The 24,452-nt window shown below is 38.0% G+C and overlaps 2 protein-coding genes across 8 annotated transcripts in view; one reads left to right on the forward strand and one right to left on the reverse strand.

Moving 5' to 3' along the window:
* Positions 1 to 13,186, forward strand: part of pdcl3 (phosducin-like 3) — a 41,623-nt gene extending 28,437 nt beyond the window's left edge. For 2 of the 3 annotated variants that reach the window (XM_087988099.1, XM_087988101.1), the window contains 3 exons: positions 6 to 149; positions 625 to 833; positions 10,045 to 13,186. In XM_087988099.1, coding sequence (XP_087844225.1) covers positions 6 to 149; positions 625 to 833; positions 10,045 to 10,187 — 496 coding nt within the window. In that variant the 3' untranslated portion in view covers positions 10,188 to 13,186. The remainder of the gene's footprint in view (positions 1 to 5; positions 150 to 624; positions 834 to 10,044) is intronic. The other variant, XM_087988100.1, reaches the window with a different exon arrangement.
* LOC122550642 (uncharacterized) overlaps positions 1 to 24,452 on the reverse strand; it is a 119,821-nt gene that overhangs the window by 66,309 nt on the left and 29,060 nt on the right. The gene's annotated exons all lie outside the window — the stretch shown is intronic.

Below are 24,452 nucleotides of genomic sequence, written 5' to 3' on the forward strand. Positions count from 1 at the left end.
TTCAGACAGCAGCGGCTAGCCGAATGGAAGGCAACCCAGATGAAGAAGGTCTTTGGGGAAGTTTTGGAGATCTCTGGGCCAGACTATGTGCAGGAGGTGACTAAAGCTGGCAAGGGTGTGTGGGTAATACTGCATCTTTACAAACAGGGGTAAGTATAAAAACCATCTGTAAGACACAATTTGAATCTCAAACATTCATCGTACTTAATGCTATCTCAAACTTCATTTTATTGTTATGCTGTCTTTGTGCAATCAGATAAGCATACTGAGGCATTAAAGCAGATTTTCCCTTTACTCCTCAGGTATAATTTTTATGGAAGAAATGTTATCATAATCTGTAAGAAAATTTGCAATAAGAATTTCACCATGCTAACATGGCTGATAGTGCTATTGTATTGGAGGGGTAGCTATTTGAAATCTCTTCTCCCAATATTTCAGTGTAATACAGTTTGATGCCATCTGAAATTTAGTAGATTTAAGGTTTTTTTTTTAAATGTTACTGTGTCCTAAATAAATATTGAGATTTTAACTCCCATTCTTGATTGCTTAATAAGGATTTTGAGCATTTGTTAATATTTATTTCATATTGTTTTACAATTACTTGTCTATATGTTTTTGCTTCAGGATACCTCTTTGTGCCTTGCTCAATCAACATCTAAGTGAACTAGCAATGATGTTCCCAGAAACTAAATTTATTAAAGCAATATCCACAACCTGTATACCCAACTACCCTGACAGGAACCTGCCAACAATATTTGTTTATCGTGATGGAGACATCAAGGCACAGTATGTTGGACCTTTGGTGTTTGGAGGCATGAATTTAACAAAAGATGGTAAGTGATTAATTAAATTGATTTCTGCAGATTGACAGTTGCCTGTGTTCATGCTTTAACATCTTTTTAATAGACATTACTTTAAATAAAAACAGCTTTCCTTTACAAGACATTTATTTGAAAAGTAATCGTGTTTAAATAGCTGATTTATGGACTGACATGTTGTATGACAATATTTTGTCAGCTGTTGTTCAGCACCTGACTACTGAACCCAGGTTATGTTTGAATTGCAGCATCTAAATCATATTGAGCACACTCTGGGTAGGATTACCACTTAAGAATAAACATTTGCAGGAAATCAAAAAAGGGAGGTTTCTTAACTGAGGTGTTTTCACCTTGCCAATTGCTGTCTAAAAGTGACCAAGTGGCCTCTATACTGTATTGCAGTTACACAGTCTAAGGAAGTTGTATTTTCCAATGATTTTTTTTAATCTGAAAGGACAATCCCACAAAATCTGAAATACTGGGGCAAGTGTCTCCTTAAAGGAATTGCCACAGAACTATTCTGCAGCAGTTATGATATCCCTGCCAAATGAATTTATCTGTTGCAAGCAAAAGCTTATAGCTACACTGGAAATGTCACAAGAAGAAACATCAGGTTCAACAATGACAGAAGCTGCTTGCAATACATTACAGGTCTGGCAGCATCTGTGGATAGAGAAGCACAGTCGATATTCTAGATTAGTTGTATAAATGGGAGGATAAATTTCCATTGAGTTTTCATTCCTTTCCCTACTCCAATGCCAAATTCACTCAAAATGTACTGCAGAGGACAATCTTTCTCCCCATTTTGTCTTTTTATGTGAGATTCTCAACATAAACCCTTATTACATTTCATCCATCACTGTTATCCTCTGGTATATTTTCATTTTCTCATTTACTGGCGGTATTCCCTGATTCAAAAGTTATCCTGTTCTCCAATTTTATTATTCTTTGCAAATTTGCCCTGAACTTCTGAATCTTCATTGTTATATAAAGTGAATTTTTTTACAAAAACCTATCTTTGATCCCAGGGCTAATCAACGAGCACTTTCCATTCTCAGCAGTTCCTCCGCTACGTTTCTGATGACTTGCAGCTGTTTTTTATAAGTTCACTCACGGTATGTTGCTTCACTGGCTGAGTCAGCATTAATTGTCCATCCCTCACTGGAACTGGTGGTGAACTGCCATCTTGAACTTCTGCAATCCATTTTGTGGATAGAGCCATGGTGCTGTTGGGGGAGGGAGTTCTAGGATTTTGACTCAGCAGTAGTGAAAGAATAGTGTAATATTTCCAAGTCAGGATGGTGAGTGGTTTGGAGGTAAACTTGCATGTCATAATGTTTCCATGTATTTCTTGCCCTTGTCCTTCGAGATGGTGATGATTATGGGTTTTGAAGGTGCTAGTTAAGGAGCCTTAGTGAATTTTTGCAGTACATATTGGTGTTGTTGTGCATTTGTGGTGGGTATGTGATGTTTGTGGGTATGGTGCCAATCAAGTGGGGTTATTTGTCCCAGATGGTGCCAAGCTTCTTGCGTGTTGTTGAAGCTGCACTCGACCAGGCAAATGGGCAGTATTCCATTCGGCTCCTGACTTACGCATTGTAAATGCTGAAAAGGATTTTCAGAATCAGGGATTGAGTTATGCGATGCAAGATTTCTTAACTTCTGATCACCCCTTGCATGCACAGTATTTCTATGGTTAATCTAGTTCAGGTTTTGGTCAAAATAGCCCTAAGATGTTGATAGAGATTTAATGATAATACCACTGATTGTCAAGGGGTGATGGTTATTGAAGGTGTTCTTGTTTGACACATTTGTGGTACAAATGTTACTTGCTTCTTCTAAGCGTAAACTTGGATATTGTCTTGCTACATCTGGCCTTGAACTGCTTCAGTATCTGAGAAGTCGTGATGGAGCTGAACATTGGTGCAATCATTGGCGAACATCCTCATGTTTGACCTAATAATGGAGGGAAGGTCATTGACGAAGCAGCTGAAGATGGTTGGGCCGAGAACATTACCCTGAGGAGCTCTTGCAGAGATATCCTGGAGCTGAGACGATTGATCTCCAACAATCATGATCATCTTCCTACGTGCCAGACATGTTTGCACCTAATGAGGGCAGGAGTTGAGTGGACCCAAACTGGGCATCACTGAGCAGGGTTGTTGCTGAGCAGGTGCTGCTTGATAGCACTGTTGATGATACTTTCCATCACTTCACTGTTGATCGAGAGAAGACTGATCGGGCAGCAATTGAGTAGCTTGAATTTGTCTTGTTTTTTTGTGTATCAGGACATACCTGGGCAAATTTCGACATTGTCAGGTAGATGTCAGTCTGAATATCTTGATTCGGGTCACAGCTGGTTCTCGTGCTCCGATCTTCAGTACTGTTGAAATGTTGTCGGGGTCCATAGCCTTTAGCCATTTCACTTTGATATCAAAAAGATGCTGAATATTGAAAAGACTGGAATTTGTGATGCTGAAGACCTCAAGTCATGCATGTGTTAATGGAAGCAAAGTGTAGATTATTGTGTAGGGCTACCACTATCAGGAGATTTATAACTTCTTCATTCACTGAATGTGGACTTGCAACTTTGAATGAAATTGACTTGTTTTCATCATGTGAGATTTATTCATCTCCATTTTTACTAGTGAGATTGACTATGTAATTAGTGACTAAATTACAGGCTGGGGAAATTCCACGCTGTCACTAATGGAGCAGAGAGTTATTAGTGTAGCTACATTAAGTTGTTTGGGATGCACAGAGTGACATGATGCAGTTCATAAATTAGGATTTGACCTGCAAGCGAATTAAGTTATAATTTTTAACTGGTCCCTATTGCAAAGCTCAACATTTATTGCCATGCCTGATACATTATAGCTACTTCACAGTACTGAAGATTAAAGTACAAATACGAACGATGAACCATTTTCCACTTGGTTGTACATTTTGGGAGCTTTTATTGAACACTTAGTCCGGCGTTCCTAAAAACCAGTATTTGTGTATTGTGTTACAGGTACAACACAGCACTGAACTGTTGCAGATTTTCTATCATTGTCCCAGTGGACAGATTGGTGTCTTGAACCTGGTTTTCCTATGCTTAAGAGTCAGAGCTTTTGTGAAAAATTAATCAGTTAGTTTTTTTTTAACTAAAGTAACAGATTGCAGGAAATTCAAATTACTTTTTATTTGCTCTCATGGGTCTTGCAGGCCAGCGGCTGCTGTGTTACTAAAATAAGAACATTATCAGGAAGATTGTACATATTATCTAGTATTGAATTATGTACAGCAGTGCAGATAATTAGTGAGCAGCCATTTGGCCCCTTGACCTGCTCAGCTATTTAGTAAAATCAGGGCCAATCTGAGTCCACATCAGATCAATTTTCCTTCCACCCCGATAACCTTTCACTCCTTGCTTCCCAAAAAATAAATCTATTTACCTCTGCCTTAAAATTATTTGAGTTCTGCTTTGACCACCTTTTCAGGAAGAGAGCTTCAAAGACATTCGATGTACTGAAAGAAAAACATTTGCCTTATCTCTTTTTTTTTAAATGAACAACCCCTGGTTTTCAAATATTCTGTAATTTTTGATCCTCCCAAAAGAGAAAACATCCTCTTCACATCCAACTTGTCATGACCCATCAGCATCTTCTGTTTCTATCAAGTCACCTCTTGCTCTTCTAAACACCAGGTGATACAGGCCTAGCCTGTCCAATATTTCTTGTAAAATAACACACCATCTGAAATATTCATTGGGTAACTCAGACTTACGGTGAAATTTCTATTTGCTTACTAATTTAAATGCAAAATATCCTATTGTACTGGTTAAACAGCAGCATGAAAATTATCCCAATAGCTGGACAAATATTTATATCTTTTCTACACCTCTAAAGCAATCAATTGATATTCATCTCATTATATTTGACAGGTTTTGCTCTGCACAAATTGACTACAATGTTTACCTACCTTGCAGTAGTCACTGTGATTCTAAAATATTCAATTCACTTAGAAGCATTTTGCATTGTATGAAAAGGTGTTATATAAATGTAAGTTAGTTCATTCTTTCAAAAAATGTCAAATGTGAGGTGTTGCATATTGTTAAGGCAAACCAGGGCAGGACTTATACAGTAAATGGTAAGGTGCTGAGGGGTGTTTCCGAACAAAGAGACCTAGAGTTGCAGGTACATAGTTCCTTGAAAGTGGAGTTTCAGGTAGATTGGGTGGTGAAGAAAGCGTATGGCACTCTTGCTTTTGTTGGTCAGAACATTGAGTGTAGGAGTTGAGATGTCATGTTACTGCTGCACAGGAGTTTGGTTAGGCCATTTTTAGAATACTGCATACAATTCTGATTTCCTTTCTACAAGAAGGATGTTGTTAAACTTGAGAGGGTGCAGTAAAGATTTACAAGGATGTTGCCAAGACTGGAGGGTTTGAGTTATAAGGAGAGGCTGAATAGGCTGGGGCTTTTTTCCCTGGAGCGTTGAGGGCTGAGGGGCTGATCTCTGTAGAGGTTTATAAAATCAGGGCGTATATGGATAGGTTGAATACCCAAGATCTTTTTCTTAAGGTGGGGTAATCCAAAACTAGAGGGCAGAGGTTTAAGTTGAGAGGAGAAAGATTTAAAAAGGAACTGAGGGGCAAGTTTTTCATAGAGGAAGGTGTGTGTAAGGAATGAGCAACCAGCGGAAGTGGTGGAGACTGATACTATTACAACATTTTAAAAGGTGTCTGGATGGGTACATGAAAAGGAAATGTTTAGAAGGATATGGGCCAAATGCTGAAAAATGGAACTATGTCAGTTTGGGATTCTGGTCAGCACCAATGAATTAGACCAATGGGTCCGTTTCTGTGCTGTGTACAATGCTGATTCTATAAATATCCAACATGTGATGAGCATGACTGCCTCCTGAATGTCTTTTTGATTCCTTCCCTTTGTGATACTTGTGTTATGCCTCACTGGGATAGTGTGCTGGAAATCAATCCTAGTTCAGTACTTTTAGAACATAGAAAATTACAGTGCAGGACAGACCCTTTAGCCCTTGATGTTGCGCTGACCTGTGGAATCAATCTGAAGCCCATCAATCCTACACTATTCCATTTTCATCCATATGTTTATCCAATGACCATTTAAATTCCCTTAAAGTTGGTGAGTCTACTACTGTTGCAGGCAGTGCATTCCACGCTTCTACCACTCTCTGAGTAAAGAAACTATCTCTGACATCTGTCCTATATCTATCACACCTCTATTTAAAGCGATGTCCCCTTGTGCTAGTAATCACCATCCGAGGAAAGACTCTCACTGTCCACCCTATCTAATCCTCTGATTATCTTATATGTTTCAATTTAAGTCACCTCTCAACCTTCTACTCTCTAATGAAAACAGCCTCAAGCCCCTCAGCCTTTCGTCATAAGACCTTCCCTCCGTACCAGGCAACAACCAGGTAAATCTCCTTTGAACGCTTTCCAAAGCTTCCACATCCTTCCTATAATAGTAACCAGAACAGTACATAATACTTCAAGTGCAACTGCACCAGAGTTTTGTACAGCTGCAGTATGACCACTTGGCTCCAAAACTCAATCCCTTGACCAATAAAAGCTAACACACCTTATGCTGCCTTAACAACCCTATCAAACTTGGTGGCAAATTTCAGTGATTTATGTACATGGACGCCAAGATCTCTCTGCTCATCTACACTACCAAGAATCTTACCATTAGCCCAGTACTCTGCATTCCTGTTGCTCCTTCCAAAGTGAATCACCTCACACTTTTCTGCATTAAACTCTATTTGCCACCTCTCAGCCCAGCTTTGCAGCTTATCTATTTGTCTCTGTAACCTGCAACATCCTTCATCACTATCCACAACTCCACCGACCTTAATGTCATCTGCAAATTTACTAACCCATCCTTCTACGCCCTCATACAGGTCATTATAAAAATGACAAACAGCAGTGGCCCCAAAACAGATCCTTGCTGTACACCACTAGCAACTGAATTCCAGGATTAACATTTCCCATCAACCACCACCCTCTGTCTTCTCTTAGCTAGCCCACTTCTGATCCAAACCGCCAATTCGCCCTCAATCCCATGCCTCCATATTTTGTGCAATAGCCTATCATGGGGAATCTTATCAAACGCCTTGCTGAAATCTATATACACCACATCAACCACTTTACCCTCATCTACCTTTTTGGTCACCATCTCAAAGAACTCAATAAGGTTTCTGAGGCACGACCTACCCTTCACAAAACTGTATTGACTATTCCTAATCAACTTATTTATCTTTAGATGATTATAAATTCTATCTTTTGTAATCTTTTCCAACACTTTACCCACAACTGAAGTAAGGCTCACTGGTATATAATTACCAGGGTTGTCTCTAATCCCCTTCTTGAACAAGGAAACAATATTTGCTATTCTCCAGTCTTCTGCCACCATTCCTGTAGACAGTGACGACATAAAGATCAAAGCCAAAGGCTCTACAATCTCCTCCCTGACTTCCCAGAGAATCCTAAAATAAATCCCATCTGGCCCAGCGGACTTAATTATTTTCACTCTTTCCAGAATTGCTAACACCTCCTTCTTGTGGACCTCAATCCCATCTAGTTTGGTAGCCTGTTTCTCAGTATTCTTCTCGACAACATTGACTTTTTCCAGTGTGAATACTGATGAAAAATATTCATTTAGCGCTTCCCATATCTCCTCGGACTCCACGCACAACTTCCCACTACTATTCTTGATTGGCCCTCATCTTTCTCTAGTCATTCTTTTATTCTAAATATACCCGTAGAAAAGTTTAGGGTTTTCCTTGATCCTACCTGCCAATGACTTCTCATGTCCCCTCCTGCCTCTTCTTAGCTCTCTCTTCAGGTCCATCCTGGCTAACCTTTAGTTCAAGTGCCCTAACTGAACCTTCATGTCTTGCCCTAACTGAGCCTTCATGTCTCACCCTAACATAAGTCTTCTTTCTCTTGACGAGAGATTCAACACCTTTAGTAAACCATGGCTCCCTGGCTGACAGCAAGGACACACGGTAGCTGTTCCTTGAATAAGCTACACATTTCAATTGTGCCCATCCCCTGCAGTTTCCTTCCCCATTCTATGCTTCCTAAATCTTCCCTAATTGCCTTTTCCCCAGCAATAACTCTTGCCTGCATTATATGCCTTTCCCTTTCCATCGCTAAAATAAACATAACTGAGTTGTGGTCACTATCACCAAAGTGCTCATCTACCTCCAAATCTAACACCTGGCTAGGTTCATTACCCAGTTTCAAATCTAATGTGACCTCGCCCCTTGTTGGCTTGTCCAAATTGTGTCAGGAAACCATCCTGCACATATTGGACAAAAACTGACCCATTTAAAGTACTTGAACTATAGTATTTCCACTCAATATTTGGAAAGTTAAAGCCCCCATAACAACAATCCTGTTACTCTTGCTCTTATCCAGAATTATCTTTGCTATCCTTTCCTCCATATCTCTGGAGGTATTCGGAGGCCTATAGTAAAGTTCCAACAGGGCGAACCTCTCCTTTCCTGTTTGAGGGTAAAATGGTTGAAGTGGTGTATATGGATTTCAGTAAGGCTTTTGATAAGATTCCCCACAGTAGGCTATTGCACAAAATATGGAGGCATAGGATTAAGGGTGATTTAGTGGTTTGGATCAGAAGTGGGCTAGCTAAAAGAAGACAGCGGGTGGTGGTTGATGGGAAATGTTCATCCTGGAGTTCAGTTGCTAGTGGTGTACAGAAAGGATCTGTTTTGGGGCTACTGCTGTTTGTCATTTTTATAATGACCTGTATGAGGGCGTAGAAGGATGGGTTAGTAAATTTGCAGATGACAAAGATCAGAGGAGTTATGGATAGTGATGAAGGATGTTGTAGGCTACAGAGACAAATAGATAAGCTGCAGAGATGGGCTGAGAGAAGGCAAATGGACTTTAATGCAGAAAAGTGTGCGGTGATTCACTTTGGAAGGAGTTTCTAACCTCTTCATTCCCAGATTCTGTTGTCGAACTGATTTTAATGTACTGATCTTTTTCACTGGCCAGCATGTTGCTTCAGTCACCTTTCTCTCAGGAAACTTTCACTGGTTGGTAAGAGAGACAAGGTGGCCAGTTCACTCATTAAAAAGCCTCTGACTTATCAGTTAAAAGTCACAACTTGAAAGATAAATGGATTTTTCTCGGGTCTCTCTCTCGCTCTCTCTCGCTCTCCCTCTCTCCACCTCTTCCCCCACCCCCCACCGTGTCTCTCTCTCTCATTTGCAGTTCAGACTTCAATTACTGCTTATTTAAACAGGTGTCTATGATGCTTGTTGGGTAACTTGCTTTTTTGAAATTGCAACTAATCCCTTTAACTACTGCCAATGTGTAAGTTTACTAATTGTGCACATTTTAAATGTGTATTATGACTTATTATATAATGTGTATCATTTATGACAATCTATACAATTTTTTTCACAAAAGTGCAGGGTGAACTAAATTGGGGGGGAAAAAAACATTGAAAAGATAAAAACAAACTGATTTTGTTGTGCATCAAATGAGTCGATGCTGGGGAAGAGAATTTGCTGCACTGGGAGGGAATGAACCGTGGGCAGGCTACTAAAAATAGTCAAGCAAGTATTTAGATTGGGAGGCAGTATAACAGACACAGTTAAGAATTTAACTTAAATTGTACTGCAGTCTCTCAGTATTGGATTTTTTTCTCAAAAATAAATGTCTCCCTTTTCCCAAAGATTTATAACAATATTGTTGGTTAAAATCAGCTATTTTCTTTAAGAACCATCCATAAACATAATGTTATCAGTACTTTTTAGATGATGACTCAAATTAGTGTCAAAATGATTTCAGCAATTTAAACAATTAACTGCTACTAATATGTTCTTCATTCACAAATAGTCAATTAGCTATTTGATTAAAATAAGCATCAGATCACATAATATCTTTTGCTTAACAGATTTTGTGTGGTAACCTTTGAAAAGTATGGGTCATCAGATCCATTGAGGCTTTTAATCATAGTGTATACAATACGGAGCTGATCCAAATTATTTGAATATACACTCACATATTATGATTTAGTATTTATGCCCACCAGTTAATAACTGAATGACGATAAGTTCCATTTGCAGGAATGGAGGGAGGAGGATACTTTTTTTAAAATCTTTTTGAATTAAATAATATTGTAATGTTCCTTGTATTGTCTTATTTTCTCCTTGCTTTATTTTCAATGAAGAACTGGAATGGAAACTGTCAGATTCTGGTGCAATCAAAACTGAGCTAGAGGAAAATCCACGAAGAAAGATTGAAGATAAGTTGATGTCATCTATCAGGACAAGTGCTCCGTTAAAGAGCAACAGTGATTCTGAAGAAGATTAGTTATTTAAATATAACGGGGTAAAGTTTCTATTCTAAGTGCATTGGATAATTTCAGTGCAAATTACTTTCAGGTTGAAAAGACCCTCTTTGAGTTTTCAGTCACTGTGTTTGCATATCATTGAACACACAATGTGTTTTTAATGAGGTAAAATTTAAAAACATTTAATGTAATTCAAAATAAATTACTCAATATTTGTGGTAACTCAGTAAAACTTATGAAAATTACATCTGAGAATAGATTTGTCATTTTTTTAAAAAAATAAACACTTCAAAACAGTGTCAATCCACTCTGTGTGTGTGACCTGATATTCTTTTTAGTTCTGATCATTACCTTAAAAAGTAGTGAGTTCCTTCTTCCTTTTCAACAAAAATCAAAACATACCAATAAGTGCCCTTGTGCTTCAAAAACTCCAGCTCAATTCTGAACCCTCCAGTCGACAAAAAAAAATCACCATTATCATAAACTCAACGATTAACTCATTCTGAGTCAATGTTATGGATTGGACCTACTTCTAGTGTAATATTTTAACATTTAGTGCAAAATATTGGTACTTAAAATTCTTCCCATATGCAAGTGTGAGGAATTGCCTTTAGAAGGAGAAGTGCATTCGAATGGAAGCTCTAGAGAGTGGTCATGGCATTAACAGAGAAAAAAAATTCAAATTCTTACATTTGTAATCATTCAATTTTTGTTTTCATATTCACTCTTCGAAAGAGCCTCAATTTTTTTTTTAAAAATGCAGCTGTCTACTGCATTTACATTCAATTTAATTTATAACTCTTTTGTGAAAGCAGTAAAATCTTGAATAAAATCTTGGCATTCTTAAATAAAGTTCTTCAGTCCAGTTGATATCTGAATATAGCAAAACTGTGGGATGATATTATGATGCTAATTTTAACAACAATGGCTATAGCTGATATAATTCACAATGACCTAATCTTCCATTTCTTCTATCCTCAAAAATAAAATCCTGGAACAATCCGAAATCATCCATATAAATGGTGTTTCCAATATGTTGTTTAAATCTTACAAACTTCAGACTTAATGCCTGATATACACCTTTGGGGTAAATGAGAGGATGATGAACTATAGCAATCACCGCTGATTCTAAGCAAGTGACTCCTATTTTGTGGAAAATGGATAACTATAATATTGCTACATACCTTCCCTTCCCCCACCCACTTCATCAATTGTTAGGATCGATTGCTAGTACTTATTGTTGGGGTTCATACTTTGATATTGCCTATTTGGCCAAATACTGGAAAGTTCCTGTGTACCTTAGCATGAAATCAGTCCTGCAGAGAAAGTACTGTAGAAGCACTGGAAATGTAACAGGAAAAGCTATAGCATTATACTGGAACAAGATTAGGTTCACCATGATCTGATTGTGGTCAAATATGTTAAAATTAACTTGCTTTTTTTTTCTGTGAACCTAGAACCAACTGGAGTGCTGCCAATATCTGTGGAATGATCAGCTTCTGTTGAATCCCATCCATACAGGTTATGTAGGAAAGTTGGTGATGTGCAGAGGGGAAGTTTGCTCATGTTTACCTAAACGAGTGAGCATTGTTAGTCTTGCTCTTGCATCTGAGAAGAAAGAAAAATTGCTGTTCAAGGCACACTTGCATATGGGAAGAATTTTAAGTACCAATATTTTGTGCCTTTTTATACAGCTGTTAACATGGCTTTGGATAGATTACCCAGGAAGAGTTTAATGAAGTACAAAACCAACTTACAGACTTCTTTATGGATTAATTCTCCATGAAATTAAGCATATTTCACTCCCTATCAAATGTAAGCTATTAATACCCATTGCTAATTAGTTAAATAGATTACTGGTAGAAAATTCTTTGGCTTAGACACCTAGCTATTTTACATGAAGTGTAAGTACAAGGAATTTGACTTGGCAAGGAATGGGAACATACTTTAACTTAACAATAAATCCGAGCTTGATGTTCTAATGTGTACAATTATTTGTATGTCCTTTACCAACAAAAGCAAAAAAAGAAATTTTTGAAACTTTTCTGAATGGGGCATATATGGTAGTATGAAACCCACGGTAAGATTGCCTTCAGTCTTTAAGTATAACACTTGATGACTAGGAAATTTCCAGTTTTCTCACTGAACACTTTTTAATAAAGATTCTCAGTTTGCAAACATCATTGAAACAAATTCAAACTCTGCTGGAATAGGATTACTCAGATTTTCGAAGGATCGTCTATACTGCACAATAAATGTTTTTAATACTGTCCTTCCTTACCATGTCTTCTATTTTCTCTCAACCTCACCTTCCTGACTTATTTCACCTTCACTTTTTCTTACTTATGTTGAAAATAGCTCATTTTAAATTTGTAGCTTTGGTTATTTAAATAAAAACCTTTTTTTAAAGAAGTGATCATCTTTGGTACTGACTCCTTATGGTGATGGCACCTTTATACCGACATAATATGCAATGGATCTTGTATTGAAAATTAACTAGTATCCCAGTCAATAGGGTTTCATGCCTGAAATGTTTTAATGTTACAAACAAGGTAAATTTTTAATATTTTCTTTTTCAGATGCCATCCAAAAGAATGACCAATTAATGGTTTAATTTGGCTGTGTGTGGAGTTAATGCCATTGTTTTCCAGTAATGACGTAAAAGCACTGACATGTGGTGTAATAGTACCAGGAAGTAATCTCCAATGAAAATGTTATATTCCACACATCCAAGTAAAATTAATGTATAAAAACCTAGGAGTGCTCTGTGTTGTAATTTAACTCAGAGGATAGATGTCAATTGCATAAAAGCTGCTTATTGTAAGAGAGAGAACTCAATTTTGTCTTACCACAGCCATTGCATTTTTATGCATTGTGGAAAAGTTCCTCTAAATTATGTATATTCGTTCGCTGTTTTCTATACATGTTCCTACAAAATCATGTCAGCAGGATATGATATATTTTGTTCATGTGTTGAAAAGGTATTCTCAGAATTAAATTGTTTTAGGTGTAAACCTCACTGCTGGCTTTGCATTTTCATTTCAAAATTAAATAGAGAAGTTTGTTCCAATTTTTATGTAACCAAAGTGAAACAAGGTATCAGTATAGAATTTCTAATCTTGGCAGAATCTTTGTAGATTATTGCTGAGCAGAAAATGACTCATCCTGAGGTACTGCCGATTAATTTTAAAGGCAACAATTTGGAGTGACTTTGGTAAATACCTGGGAGCAAGCTGCCAGTTTTTAAAAAGGAAAGATGAATTACTTTTGTGTTTATCATTAAAGTAGTTCATTCCTGTCAGTTTTCCATAGGAGTTGGTTACCATGTAATTGTTGAGTCAGCTATGTCCTGGAGGAACCAGTCTATTCAATTCAAATACAAGGTTCTTTGAAGTTTGTTATTCTGAACTTTTGAAGTTTAAAATATATTTAATTGGTTATGTCCCAATCATTTACAGATAATGTACATAATTATTTTTGTAAAATTGAAAGTTCGTTTGAAGTCTTCACAGAGAGAGAGAGAGAGGTCAGAGTGAATGATGAATTATGTTACCCAATGGAACAGTATATACTGAAGAACCTTAGGATGGATTTTCAATCTAGTTGAGAACTAGAAAAGTGTGCAAGTCCAACTCCTTACCTAATGTATAGCCACTGGAATTCTCAGCACTGTAGCCAGTTAAAGGCCAGGGTCTGTGCTAATTGTCTAGTGAGGGACTGCAGGCAGACTCCCAACATTGGAGGGCCTCCCATGACTCTCCAGAGCTGAAATTGGCTGACGTACTATCCAAGGTGGGAGTTGACAATCTAAGATGAAAACTGAAAGTCACAAGGGCAGCAAAGTAAATGACCCTGACAAGGACAGCCAGTGACCACCACTTGTCCAGTTCCTCCTCACCTTCCACAACTTAAAACCGGCACCACATTTCCAATCCAGTTTGCTTTGCTGTTTGCCACTGTCAATTGTTTCCTTAAAGGGTAGAAGATGAAATCAATAGCTGAACCTACAGCTGCCAAAATTCTTTCAACGGTGACAGTTTCAAAATTATCAGAAAGATATGGGGACTAAAGATAGAAGATCTATTTACTAGGGCATATGACCTCTCAATGTTTTAATTTTAAACACTGATTTGCTGCTTGATTTTGTTTTTAAGCCTGATGTGATTCTGAATGCCTATTACAGCAATCTTTTTAAATTTAGATCAGTCACGCTCCTTATTTTATTTTCGAATTCAGGCAATTCGACAAGTAAAATGTTAAGAATTATTGTCACTTAATGCATTCGCACCTGGAAAGATCCAGATTATCTCAAACTGCTGTTACCAGTATTATAGAAACATTAATCTAAGACAACCATGCTCCAGAGAGTCATTCTGACAAAAAGAAGGGTTAGAAATTGTATCTTAGAAGCTTTCTGAACGCAATCAGATTTGTTATAGATTCTCAGTTACAAATACCTTTTCAAATGTAGAATAAAAGCAAAAGTCTGCAGATGCTAGAAATCAGAAACAAACACAAAACTGGAAAAACTCAGCAGGTATGGCAGCATCTCTGGAGCTAGCAGCAGAGTTTAATGTTTCAGGTCTGGTAATGACATCTGTAGTACAGAAGAAGAGTCATATCAGAAGATAAATGTTGACCTTTTGTCTGTCCACAGATGCTGCTAGACCTGCTGACCTTTTTTTAAATTTTCCTATATCATTGAAGGTAATCCTAATCTATGTCTACTACCTTTGAGAACAGCAAATAATGAAATGGAACAATATGTAAGGTGTAATTTTACCAAGTTACAGGGTCAGTACGTTTGCAGAGCTGGGCATGTTTTATTATTGTTTGTTTGTTTGTTTTATTATTCCTACATGCAATACGGACAATGTTGTCATGGCTGGCCTTAGTTGCCTATCCTGAACTTCTATCAAGAAGCTGTTGGTAACTGCTACCTTCAACTGCTGAAATGTGTATGATGAATGAATAGGTAGGAAGTTTGAGGATTCTGACCTAGTGACAATGAAGGATATAATATATTTTTGTCAGAATGGTGTGAACCTTGGAGAGGAACTCAAGCTGGATGTTCTCCCTCTTTGTATAGGTGACAACTTGACATGTTGATGCGGTGCATCTTATAGATGGCACACTCTCAGGCATGTGCCGGTGTGAACATTTTAGTTAATTGGTGAGATGCCAATCAAATGGACTGCTTTCTCCTCAGTAGTGTTGAGCTTTGGGTGTTGTTAGAGCTGCACATCTTGAAATAAATAAAATGGGAGCGAGAAGATATTTCACTCAGGGCAGAATTCCCAGCCTCTGACCTGTTCTTATTGACTTTCCTTACTTTAATTCATCCTTTTCCAAGGGGCTATTAATTTTGTCCTAGTTTATCATTTCTAAAAAGCTTTACCACCACAGAGGTTATGCTATAGTTGCTGAGGTTTTTTTTCGCACTACACTGTATCTCCGAAAGATTGGAAAATGATAGACAATGGATCTGCAATTTCCCTCTTTACTTCCTCCAGTGTTCTGGACTGTGGAATTGATCTGGTACTGTTCACTTATCAATAGCAGTTCAATTTCAGCCAGTGTTTCTAATTCCTCCTTCTCACTTTTTAGCCCATTCAGTGGCTCAACTACCTCCACTATCACAACGACTTTGCCAATATCCTCTTCATTGATTGTAGCTGGAGTATTTTCTCTTCACAAATAACCCAACGGTCAATTACAGTTTTATCTGACAATCTCTCATTCCAATTTATCAAGACAGATCCATTTTCATTCTCACAGAAATTAACCTTCCCCAATTATTTATACACTGCACAATTCAATGTCTTTTTTCTGTAAACCACCTAAGCTCTACACTATGAACACTGTCTTCTAAACATTCCCTTAATACCCTACTTCCCAAACTATTGTTGAAAGTGAAACCATTTTAATGTTTGAAAATAAGGTAGACACCATAGACACAAGAAAAGACAAACCAGCAACAAAGAGCATTATAACATTGAGTATATAATTATTAAAAAGTCATTATAAATTATTAAACTTATTATATAAATATGAAAACATTTATTTTTAAGCCACTTTGTAAATATGTTATTTTAGATATACATGTAGGTTCCAAGCTCTCCATGTTCCCTAGTAACAAAATTCTGTGAAGTCAAGTTAAATTCTTAAATATTGTTAGCTTACTACAGTAATGCTTTTCATTTTCTAGACACCCTTTGCTGTACAAAGGCAAACAAGAACTGAAACACAATAAAGTAGCCACTTACCTACCTGGCTCAGCTACATGATTTTTGTTTGCACGTCGTGACTAATTTTCATTTCCCTGCCTCTGCCTGCATCAGTCATTGCACAAATATCCTGGTGCTGCACAATAACTATCACTCTAGGTGTTTCTGAAGATTAGAAGTGTATTTTAGGCTCACCATTCACCTCTTTACTGTTTGGTGCTAAGCAAAGAGTGGGTTGGAGTGTCCTGACCAGAATGTCCTCTCCACAGTCACTATTGATAACTCAGAGGGACAGCATGCAATTGCAACATCTATAACTGCAATTCTATTGGGAATCATGACCACATCTTGGGAACCCATTGCCTTGATACCAATTGTCTCACCTCATTCCCTCCAACAACATCTAGCAGAGGGCTTCTTCCTCATTGGACTGAAACATACCAATGTAGAAAATATTCCTGAATGCACATTAGAAGTTTGCTCCTCTCTGTCCTTTCTACTGTTGGTCTCCCAACTATACTAAGATAATAAAATCCCACCATTATTAACAAACTATACATACATCTCCCTACTTTCCTTGCAACTTTATTCCTCAGTCATTTTCACTGTTTTGGAGGCCTACAGAACACACTCCCAACAGTATAATAGTACCTCCATTGTTTAATATCTCTGACCAAATATATTCTGTCCTTGCCACCTCTAGGACATCCCCTCTCTAGCACTGTAACATTATCCTTAAACAAAATTGCTGTCCTTCTTCCTTTCTTTCCTTCCCTTTCATCCAGGAAAATTTAGTGCCCTGTATATACTTTGTATTCTGTATGTTTTTCAGCCAGATCTCCTGTATCTCCACAACCTTATACTTCCACATGGCTTCCTCAGCATGCAGTTTTCCAACCTTATGTACCACACTTCACATACATGTACAGTAAGCCTAATTCAGATCTTACTGCATTCCCTTGCACTGACCCCATCTAATGCTTTAGCATTTTCTTACTGTTGTGTTGTTTGACTCTCCCAGTTCTTAGTACATCTTGGTTTTCCTCTCAAATCTTGTTAGTTATAATATTTCTAGTATACATAGAAAATACCAGGCTGCAATTCCTAGCATGCCTTATATGGCAAGTAAATTGCCTAAATTCTTGCAATAGAACTAATTAAGTTCAGGCTATTAGCATTATTTGTCAACGTTATGAAATTTGGAGTTACCTCCCATGGTATCAGCTATAAGCATTAGAGCCTATCTAGTTTGAAGATTTTTGAAAGTTTCATATTTTATTCTTTCGACTCCTAGCCATCCAAGTCGAGAAAGTTTTACTTCCACTATCTTAAGGTTTTCTTTAAGACCTCTTGTAAATTAAACCATTAGTTCTTAACAATGGTAGAATGGATCAATCTCTTCCATTTATGTTGCCAGTTCTATGGATAAGACTTAAAGAAATCGTGTGATTTGCCTCAATGAAGTCACGTGATTATTTCTTAGAATTTAACCACAGATGAAATAGAAATCTAACAGACTCTGCAGTCCCCTAACAGCACACAAGATGGCAGACTTGATAAGAATAAAAATGAATTGGAATCCAGATTTTGCTCAGCTTCTGCCACAAATTTGATGAACTTAAGTGTGAATTCTCTTTTATTTCTCTCATTTTGAGGATCCTCACATCATGGATCTGAGCGGACACGACTGTGCATTGTTCATAAAATCCAAAAGTACTGTGGATGTTGTAAGTCAGAAACAAAAACAGAAGTTGCTGGAAAAGCTCAGCGGGTCTGGCAGCATCTGTGCAGAGAAATCAGTTAACATTTTGGGTCCGGTGATCCTTCCTGGGTCACTGGACCCGAAACATTAACTCTGATTTTTCTTTACAGATGCTGCCAGACCTGCTGAGCTTTTCCAGCAACTTCTGTTTTTGTTTCTGTGCATTGTTCTTATTGGATTTGACAGGACAGTATGGGGCACACAAGAATGGCCATTTAGTTTTCTTTACTACTTTAGGGAAGCAAAGACATTTGTTCTTTGCTTCTTTACAGTAAGATTAATAGCCCAAAGAAGTGGACAATCAACGCAGAAAACCTCAATAATTTTCCAGCCATTTCCACCCCCTACGAGCCATTTGTGGCTCTTTGTCTTTAGAGGGAGCATGATATGTTGAAGATTAAATTTTTAAAACATCCAGAGGCACTCACTGAAAAGTGAGATAAACATGTGTAAAGAAAATAATGATATTGTATGTGGAGACAAATAAAAGCAATGATATTAAACAAATATAAAATATGTAAACACAATGCTGGCGAAACATGGCAATTTTGGCAGCATCTGTTGAGAGAGAAACAGAGTTAACATTTCAAGTGTGGTATGATTTCTTCAGAACTGGGAGATGTTAGAAATTTTGTTTCTGTACTTTTGAGAAGAGTAGAGCATCTTCAAGATGGACAGTCCCAGAAGAGAAGAGGTAGTGCTAAAGTGACCAGTGTCTGCATCTTGGCCACCTCAAGGTGGCCAAGATGAATCATCCACTTGACCCTCAGATTGAAGATGGTAATGGTCCTAATGATGAGAGGCTGAGTAAACTGGGCTTATATTCTCTAGAGTTTAGAAAAATAGAAGGGATTGCATGGAAATATGCAACTCTGAAAGGAGTAAAGATAACGTACGACAGATGCTGGAAATCTGAAACAGACAGAGAATGCTGGAGACCCTCAGCAGTTCTGGCAGCATATGTGGAGAAAAAAGAGTTAATTTTCAAGTCTGATGCGATTCTTCTTCAGAAGTTCTAAGACACCACTTTATTTTTTTGCATTGCTATCTTCTACCTATGCTGTAGTGGGTAATTATATCGGTGACAGTTAGGTTAGTTTGCATGAGGTCAATCAAATATTTTTTCCAGCATTGGTTCTCAACATCTGCTGAACCCCAGCCCAGACATTCTTCAAGTCTCAACTAGCACAGATAGTAATGATGCTACTGAGCCATTCCGATGATTGAGTGGTGAAGATTTATAGTATTTTACTACTATTTGTAATTTGGAGTCTAAAGCAGAGGTAAATGCATTTTTGGTTTAGTTCTGTGAAGGTTTTTAAAAAGGTTCAAAGCAGTGAGCTAAAGATAGCCTTTCCAAGAAATATTGTGACGCAAGTTAATTGACTCAACAAGCTGTCTAGTGAGGTAATTCCTGCTTATTTTTGACTTGAGATTTGATGACTTAAAGAATGGGAGGCTAGGGGCCCAAAGCAGGTTCCAGTTTATCAGGAATGACCCATATCTTCGGACGTGCTGTTTAGCAGCTTATACAATAGTCAAATCCTTGAGATTATTTCTGAGAGTTCAATCAGAAATATAGAACTGCATTATCCTGAATGGCTGTATGACTTCAGGATGAATGTGCAGAAAGTCACTAAATTGAAATGCTAGTCAATTTACTAAAATGAAATGAAAGACTAAAGAAAGAGCTAATGCTTCCTTGGAGTTGGGTGTCTATAAAGCATATTACTAGGGATAAAAGGTATGAACTATTCCTTTTTGTTGTTTTTGAGAAGATCGTTCAAAGTTGTTCCAAATAATAATATATATCTTTGTTTTACTTTTGTGTAATAATCTTATGTTCTTTTGTTAAAAGTACATCAAGAGCTTCATGTTGATTTGTTCAGTGGCTGGCCACTGTAGTAACAAAATGGTAAAAATAAAACCAATGGCAGGTTTCACTCTAAAATCTAATTTGTCCGATATTTTCATTAGCATGGATCATAACAATTGACAATGAAATAAACCACCCTTAGTGATTCTAAACAAAGGAGTAGTGAGTCACGAGCTGAGGGAGGATGGTAGCTGTAATCAGTAAGAGATTTCCTTGTTTGACTTGAGGTCCAGACTTAGTATTGAGAATGGTCAAGGTCATTGTACTCAATTATTCAGTGATTATCTGTCTGTTGGTTGATTGCATAACTTGAGGTAGATGGTATAACCAACCAAAATCTCCATGTATCCTGAACCTAACCATTACACAACCCAAAAGAAGAAAACATAGACTTAAGGCAGGGCAAGTTATAATTCAAGTCAATGGTTAACTTTCTACAATCCAAGCACCATCAACATCATTTCATTACTTCTTAACTTGACATAAAACAGAGCTCTCTTCAGATACCATTAGCCGACCAGAGACAATATCTTATTGCTTTTGATACTTATGAAGGTGTTTCAGTCACAGAACATCCTACAGATTAAGTTCAGCACATAGCCCTTTCCTGAAGATTGTGGTTTTCAGCAGTGCTTATCCAACAAAATTTGACACTCAAGAGGACCAATGTGCATTTGCAACATCTGTCATTGATACTCTAGGATAGGGAGTGACAACAGCTGGAGGAAACCCTAAAAACAACTCAAAGTCATTCATGTGTTTCTGACCCCATTTAATGTGAAAGAATTAACATTGTACATAATATTGCTGAAAATGTGTTGCTGGAAAAGCGCAGCAGGTCAGGCAGCATCCAAGGAGCAGGAGAATCGACGTTTCGGGCATGAGCCCTTCTTCAGGAATGATTCCTGAAGAAGGGCTCATGCCTGAAACGTCGATTCTCCTGCTCCTTGGATGCTGCCTGACCTGCTGCGCTTTTCCAGCAACACATTTTCAGCTCTGATCTCCAGCATCTGCAGTCCTCACTTTCTCCTCATTGCCAATTCAAATCACAAGTTTTTACTAAGTACAATGAAATTGCTGAACATCTTTGGAAGCGACTGTGCAAATATACAGCATGGGATTTCTACTCATGTCTGCAGAGCATTTGGTTTAATAATGTTGTCATTGATAAAGGTCAAATTCTGTTGACAGAACTGCTGAAGATGTTCAGAATATTGACTAGAATGATTTCCAGATAGATCTATCATTATCTGCCATTTGGACAGGGTGGTACGGTGGCTTACTGCTGACTTACAACACCAGGGACCTGGATTTGATTCCACCCTCGGGCAACTGGCTGTGTGGAGGTTGCAGATTTTCCCTGTGTGCAAGATGGCAGTGGATTAGGATGCTTCAGATAAGGCTCTTCCTTTTCCGTTTTTCTTTCTCTTTTCTTCTCTTTTGTGTTTTTCTTTCCTTCTCTTTTCTTTCTTCTCCCAGCCGCAGACTCCTGGCATCAGACTCAGGGCAGACCCAGTGAGGCGGCCTCCTGTTCAGGTGGGGCAAACTCCCAGCCCGGACGGGTGGCCTCCTCACCCAGCATGGCAGACTTTCAGTCCAGCATTGTGGTCTTTCTGCCTGCCCAGTGGTCTTTAAGCCCAGCGTGGCAGACTCATGGTCTGGTGTGGCAGCCTCCTCACCTAATGTGGTGATCTTTGGAACTGGCGTGGTGGACTCTTGGCTTCAGTGTGGACCTCTGGTTGCGAAGTGATTCCTCGAAGTGCAATCCCACTGTGGCTAGGTACTTAAGAAAGACTGTAATGTTGGAATTTTCAGCTTTTTAAAAAAAAATCTACTTAAAACTAAGAAGGTTTGCCTTATTTTGTATGTTTCACACTATTCTCTAATTACTGCAATTTTAACTTTTAACTTTAATCTTTCTTTCTACCTTGTTTTTAAGATTCTGTAACTAGGTACTTGTCCCTAATATGGGGCTTTGAGTGGCGACATTATAACTTTTCCCTGTACTCCTGGATTTTTGTACTTTGGTTCACATGACAAAAAAATCAAGATCAAGGTCAAATAAAAATTAAGTCTGTGTGGGTTTTTTTCTGGGTGCTCTGATTTCTCCCACAGTCCAAAAGTGTGCAGGCTAAGTGGATTAGCCATGGGAAATGTAGGGTTACGGAAATAGGAGAGGGGATGCTCTTTGGAATTGACTCGATGGGTTGAATGGCCTGCTTCCACACTATAGGGTTTCTATGATTATAGCCATTATGGATTTTGCATCTGAAACAATAGGTTATTTAATGTTTGATCCTGGATGCTTCATTTAGAGTGATAGAATGAACTTGCATTCTCTATTCCTGATTGATGGCTCGAACTGGAGAGATAATATATATACACTGACCTCCAAAAGCTGAGGGGGCAATTTCCATTCAGGAAGGCAATTTTGACAAGCAGCTTGATTAACCAATCCTTATCACATTAAGTTGAGACTGGTTCAGAGACTGAGAAACACAGATACTTCAGTCTAAATAGTGAATGTGGATCAGTCTGTCCTTGTTTGATTACTGACAATCTAGTCAATGGTACTCAAGGGTATAGAGTGACAACAGGTGAAAAGACAACAACCTCAAAGCCAATAATGTATTTCTGATCCCATCTAACATGAAAGTATTGCCATTGTACCACAATATTGCCAATTATGTTTAGCAGACATAATTTGGAGATGCCGCTGTTGGACTGGGGTGTACATAATTAAAAATCACACAACACCAGGTTATAGTCCAACAGGTTTAATTGGAAGCACATTGAAAGCTAGTGTGCTTCCAATTAAACCTGTTGGACTATAACCTGATGTTGTGTGATTTTTAACTATGTTTAGCAGAGGTGGTGCCTGCACATGTGGCCCCACTGTCTTGTAGAGAGAATCTCCTGAGTGCTAAACAGGAGAAACATTTTTTGTATTTACTTCATGCAGTATCAAATCCACTTCTCCAGCTATAAAACAATGTCATTTGCCCAGAGGTTCTGATTTTGTTGCATTCCCACTGGGTTTCCTTTCTTTTGTCTTGAGCTGCCACAAGATGGGAGCCAAATTGGATAAACCCCACCACCCTTCAAGGTGCTAAAACTCAGAAAAAGATCAGTCAACAATGGCTGGTGAAAGAAGTTAAGGATTGTTTTAAACTAAAAACAAAAGACCTATAAAATCAACAGAGATAGTGATACATCTGAGGATTGAGAAGCTTCTAGAATACAGCAAAGAAGGATCAAGAAACTAATAAGAAAAGGAAGTAAAGGAAAGAAATGCAACCCAGCAAAAAGCATGAAACTTGACTGTAACATGTTCCAAAAGTGCATGGAAAGGAAATGTTTGACAAGACAAATGTGAGTCCATATAAAACAGAGTCAAGAAAATGTATAATGGAGAATAGAGAAATGGCAGCTAAATGATTACTGATAGAATGATTGCCTTTTTTGCAAGGGAATTTGAGTAGGGGAGTGGTGAAGTCTTGCATCAATTGTATAGAAGCTTATTTAGATTGCACCAGGAGTATTTTGTGCAGTTTTTGTCACTTTATCTTAGGAAAAATACTACTGCCACAAAGAGAGTGCAACAAAGCTTCATCAGACTGGGATGGTGAGATTGTTCTATGAAGAGATTTTGGGTAAACCAGGCCTGTAGTTTCCACAGTTGTGAAAAATAAAAAGTGATTTCTTTGAAACTTAAAGAATACATCAAAGCGATAGGCAGATATATGCAGGTAAGTTGATTCTCCTGTTTGGGGCAGTAATTGAAAATAAGGATGAAGCCATTTCGGTCCAAGATGATGAGAATTGTTTTACTCAAGAGGGTGATGATACTTTGGAATTCTCTACTCCAAAGCTCTGTCAGAAACGTGGTCTTTGAGAATGTTTAAAGGTAAGGTTGATAAATTTTTGATTATCAAAGACATAAAGGTTTATGGGGATAGTGTGGTTGAAAGGTATCATCAGACACATTGTACCACATACAATAATACACATGTCTTTTCCAAAGCAATACAGCCTATATTAGATCGTGACAGTAGTTAGGAAGCCAGGAACAGTTGCATGTACCTACTCTCATGGAAGGATCAATGCCAGCAATGATTGGAGCAATCACCATTTGGATGCACAGATTTAAAGTTTTGTGAATTGAAATTCAGTGCATGATAATGCCCTAGAACTTGGTTATGAAGGTAAGTAAAAGCAGAGATTCTGATCTGCATGTTGTGAGCCACTTGCCATGAGTAGGTCCCAGCCAGACCACCTGTGTAGGTGCCAGTTCCCTGGAGCTTATGGTCACCCAGGATTTCTCTTACAGAGAATTCAAACGTGGACTTAAATGGGGTGGTGCAAAGAGAAAAGCTGATGGGGATGCATATAGAAACGTCTGGTGCATTGGCTGGCCTGT

This window comes from Chiloscyllium plagiosum, unplaced genomic scaffold (genome assembly GCF_037043375.1).
Source record: "Chiloscyllium plagiosum isolate Xiang-an unplaced genomic scaffold, Cpla_swu_hap1 HiC_scaffold_6, whole genome shotgun sequence".
NCBI lineage: Eukaryota > Metazoa > Chordata > Chondrichthyes > Orectolobiformes > Hemiscylliidae > Chiloscyllium > Chiloscyllium plagiosum.